This window comes from Gossypium raimondii, chromosome 12 (assembly GCF_025698545.1).
Source record: "Gossypium raimondii isolate GPD5lz chromosome 12, ASM2569854v1, whole genome shotgun sequence".
Lineage (NCBI taxonomy): Eukaryota > Viridiplantae > Streptophyta > Magnoliopsida > Malvales > Malvaceae > Gossypium > Gossypium raimondii.
This window is the reverse complement of record NC_068576.1, coordinates 44,691,900-44,696,269: the sequence shown is the minus strand read 5'-3', so window position 1 is coordinate 44,696,269 and position 4,370 is coordinate 44,691,900. Positions and strand designations below refer to the sequence as shown.

General features: G+C 36.1%; 1 protein-coding gene across 3 annotated transcripts; it reads right to left on the bottom strand.

The window, feature by feature from the left end:
• Positions 1-328: 328 nt before the first annotated feature.
• Positions 329-4,095, bottom strand: LOC105764384 (protein indeterminate-domain 4, chloroplastic). Of its 3 annotated transcripts, none has more exons than XM_012582930.2 (4): positions 3,969-4,095; positions 3,356-3,618; positions 2,699-3,095; positions 329-1,638 (listed from the first exon to the last, which is right to left on the bottom strand). In XM_012582930.2, exons 2-4 carry the CDS (start codon positions 3,510-3,512, stop codon positions 510-512), a joined length of 1,683 nt encoding a protein of 560 aa, XP_012438384.1. In that variant the 5' UTR covers positions 3,513-3,618; positions 3,969-4,095; the 3' UTR covers positions 329-509. The 3 variants fall into 3 exon arrangements, with proteins under 3 accessions (XP_012438384.1, XP_012438382.1, XP_012438383.1); XM_012582928.2 differs by having other exon boundaries at positions 3,833-3,981; XM_012582929.2 differs by lacking the exon at positions 3,969-4,095 and having other exon boundaries at positions 3,356-3,816.
• Positions 4,096-4,370: the final 275 nt, after the last annotated feature.

Sequence of the window (4,370 nt, the reverse complement as noted above, 5' to 3'; positions counted from 1 at the left end):
AATTTCTTTGAAAATTTTCAAAATATTTTAATATTCTTATCAAGTATATGTTGTCTGCCACGCATTTAGCTGCCATCTCAATATTGTTAAAATTTTAATGGTTTAATCAAATTTTTCGTCTAAAAGTGATATAACTAAAACTTGAAAGCTGAAAGCAAAAGTGATTCAAAAATATTAAATAGTTAAATTTATGTTTATGCCTTAGGAATTTTATTTTATTTTTTAATATTCTCCTCTATGAAATGCCCTAAACATTGAATCACATTGGTATAACAAATTCTTACCATCTTTGTTTTAAGGCAAAAATCAACAAGAAGAGTAAGCAAAATTAAGAAAAACACCTTGTATATAAAAAAAAAGGGAAAGTACCTTATAATTGAGTTTAGCTAAGGAAACCTTTAAAACACTTTTTGGAATGAAAACCCTAATCCATAACTGTAAATTTAAAAAAAAAAACAAAAAGGAGTTTCCCCCCTACATATTAATCCTACAAAAGCTTTGCTTGGCTCTTAGACAAGTTTTGGGCAGCCAAATTGTTGTGAGGTTGCTTGAGCCGATGACTTCACATCGGGGTTCAAAGACCCGATATTGATCCCATGTTGACCATTTCCACCCATGTTGCCTACCATTTCCCCCACTCCGAGAAAATCCAATGTTAATTTATCACTCTCCCCGATTCTTACCCCAAGTTTTTGATGTAACTTAGCTTCATCAACGTTGGAAAAGTTGGCGTTATTGCTATGATGTTCCACTGTCATCCCATTTCCGGTGAACCCTCCGAAGTTGCTATGATCTTGTCCGAAAATGGAGGAGTTACCATTTGCAAGAGAGTTCATTAGTCCTTGAAGATTGCTATCATTCTCCATCTGTGATCTTAGACTGCCACCACTCTCGAAATTGTTAGGGGCAAAAACTTGTCTGTCGGATTTGACCCCACTAGACGAAGAACTCCCCAATCCCCGTAGCAATGAGCAAGTGTTGTTGCTTGTAGTTGAACCCATTTGAGCAGCTTTTTGAAGCAATGCAGTTGCCGACATGTTTGGAGAAATGTTCTCATGTTGCATTGAACTACTGCTATAAAGAGAGGCCATCCCCGAACCAACCTGCACATCACCCATGTTAAACTGATTACCGCTTAAAAATCCGGAATTCGAAGCTCCGCCGTTTTCGCCGGTACTTATGCTGCTTGCACCACTGTTGCTGGGGAAGAAGCCTAAATTGAAAAGACTGGCGGAATTGGGCGCCGTACTGTTAGTATTGCCTTGAAGGTCCGGAAGTTGCATAAGACCATGTAAGGGTTTGTTTATGTATGGTCCATTTCCATGATGAGATTGATGTTCTGGGAGAAAACCTTGGTTCGCCGCATCCCCCATGAAGAACGCCGGCATGTTCTGCAATGAAGAAGGATTGGATGGGGGACTGTTGAGGTGCTCGAACTTTGCGACTCCAGTGCCGCTTCCCAACCGCAACATGTTGCTCGTTAATGGTTGATTCTGGGATAATCCTAAGCTCATTTGATGATGATTACCTCCAAATATATGATGGCTTCCGATTGGGGTTAAGTTATTGGTGGGGTGCCTTGCAGTTTCTTGAGCCAATGCATCGCAGAAGGCCCGATGGGTGATGAAACTATCACGTCTGCAACAAAGATATCATATATAAATGAGAGGAAAATTGAACAAATATATATATATATATATATATATATATATATGAGAAGAAAAGTTGTTAATAAACTTCCATTAATGAAAACCAAGGTTGAAAAATCAAGCCTTTTCTTTTTAATCGTTTTTACCATTTTGAGAAGAAGGTGCTTCTTAAATGAATTGAGGGAATCATTTCCCAATTGATGAAATCCCGCAGTAAATGAAAAACATAATAAAAAGAAGAAAGAAAACCCTGAAAAAGTTGTCTATTATTCATGGAAGGAATATTTTTCCATAACTATGAAAGCCATTAACAAATGACAAAAACAGTTTCAGGCTTAGCCCAATATTTTCACCAATAAGATAATTTGAATAAAATGACCGGTAAAAAGCACAAATTATATATATGTATTTTCCCTCTTGTTCTCCAGATATATAATTGCTGCATGAAAGAATCAAGAATTTCCACAAATTGCTCAACAAGCGAGTGACAGAAATGAGAATTGCCCCACACAGGCAAGAACCCTAACGTTTAAACAATGGCAGTAAAACATAAATATATACATACATATAAATAAATATATATGTGTAACACTCATCACATGAGAACAAATCCAGCAACAATATACTTCATGACAGCGTATGAATTAACAACACGTGAATATGAAAAAGATGAAAGGCGATGTTACCAAGGGAGAAATGAAGAATTAAAATTTTTACTAATTTTGTTTGGTTGCCAAGAATCCTTATCAGCCATGGCAGTTTCGCAGATTATTGTTCACGTGCAACCAGTTTTTTTTTTTTAAAGAGTTTAAAGTGAAGAACTAGAAGAAGGAGAGAGAGAGAGAGAGAGAGAGAGAGAGAGCTAATCTATAGATAAGTAATCCAAAAAGGTGAAACAAAAGAACAGGCTTTATCACTGCCCAACTCCCAGTCCCCAAATCTTTCTCAAACAAATATTTTGCTCTCATGATAACTTGGTTTGTCAACTTTGATAACCTCAGAGAAAGAAAAGTTTATGTTAATGATTAAGGGAAGGATAAAAAAATTACCTTGAGAAGAGAGTGCCACAGTCACATCTGTACTCCCTAGTGCCGCAAGTCTTAGAATGAGCTTTCCAATCAGATTGCACGGCATACCTCTTGGAACACTTCTCACACTTCCATTTCTTCTCCCCATGTTTTCTCGAGTAATGCTTTTTGATGCCCGTAAGGTCCCCAAGTGCCCTCGAGGGTTCATGGTGGACGCATGTGGGTTCAGGGCAAAGATAAACCTTCTTCTTCACTTCTTTTGTGCTCTTCTGCTTTAGCTTCCATGGCAGATTGTGTCCTCTTCTATGGAGCTGTAAATTCTGCTCCCTCTGAAACCCTTTGTTGCATACCTCACAGATGAATCTGTTGGTTGCCATTAAAGACTTGGGAGATAGTGCTATCACTTCCACATCTGGATCTGCTTGGTTTCATAAATGACAAAACCAAAAAAGAACCCAAGAAAATTTGGGGGAAAAGACAATAAATTTAGAAAAAAAAAACCCAGAATAAATTATGATGAAAGCTGACCAACTTTTGGATTAGGGTTCATTGGATTATCTTTAGTTTTTGAATTAAAAAAAAAAAAACTTGTTTCTTTATTGGCTTTACTCATAGGATAGATGTGGTAAAAGCCTAGAAAGAAAAAACATAAAGAGATGTATGTAAAGAGATACTTGCTTGGAGTTCCAGGTTGATTTCTCTTTTTCTTAGAGTGAGGTGCAGTGGTTGGAGCAGTTGAGGAAGTAGGTGCGGCGGATGATTGTTGTTTTATCATCGGGTTTTCATTTTCTGCGCTGTTTCCGAAGAAAGTTGCCGACGATGAAGCGGTGGCCATTCTCAACGATTATTTAACCTTTTAACTCTTTGCTTGCTTCCTTGCTATCTTATCTTGTTTCTCAGCCCAAAACTATGTGCAAACTTCTTCTTAGAAACCACCAAACCTGGAATTCAAAAAATCAATCAAATTACCTCATAATTGAAAGAAAATAAACGGTTTGTGCCATAGGAAGGGGGGGTGGGGGGATGGTTTGCATCCCCTTCAGCTCTCTTTTGAAAATCTTGCAAGGAATCAATAAAATAAGAAACAAGAAGACAAAAACCAGAGAAAAGGAAAAAATAATAATGAAAACTAGAGATAAAAAGCCCACAAAATACCAAGAAGGAAGTATCTAAGGAGACAGCAACAATCCGGAGTTGAAGAGAAAGAAAACAATCTAAATTATAGACTCCACATAATTTCTTCTTCAAATATTGTTGTTGATTTTTTTTTCTTATAAAATATATGACTTACACTTGCAAACTTGTGTTATTTCATGTCACATATATGCATGTATGTATGAATGTATAGACACAAACAAATACATACATGTTTATCCCCTATGCTAACCCCTCTCTCTCTCTTTCCTCTGGTGTATTCTTATGATAATTTATCTCATTTCTCAATCCTTTTTGTTGTACTTGTAGAATATAAAATTTCCTTTCGTTTTGGAACAAACAAAAAAATTCCATTTGCTTCTTACTTTAAGAAATATATATACACATATTTTTCAAAAAGAAATATAACTTTTCAAAACTTAAAGAGGATCGGATTTTACAAGCGGAGTTAGAATGATGACGGATATCTTATTTATTTCATTTTAGATTTTAAATCTATTCAAAGGACACTTGTAATTCTTCTAACTGTACTTATGAA

Bases quoted from the DNA above. Each gene is read 5' to 3' on its own strand.
- LOC105764384 (XM_012582930.2), bottom strand. From the start codon at position 3,512: ATGGCCACCGCTTCATCGTCGGCAACTTTCTTCGGAAACAGCGCAGAA. The intron at 3,096-3,355 runs GCAAGTATCTCT...GAAACCAAGCAG, and splicing joins AAATCAACCTGGAACTCCAA to ATCCAGATGTGGAAGTGATA. The intron at 1,639-2,698 runs GTAATTTTTTTA...TCTTTGTTGCAG, and splicing joins TGTGGCACTCTCTTCTCAAG to ACGTGATAGTTTCATCACCC.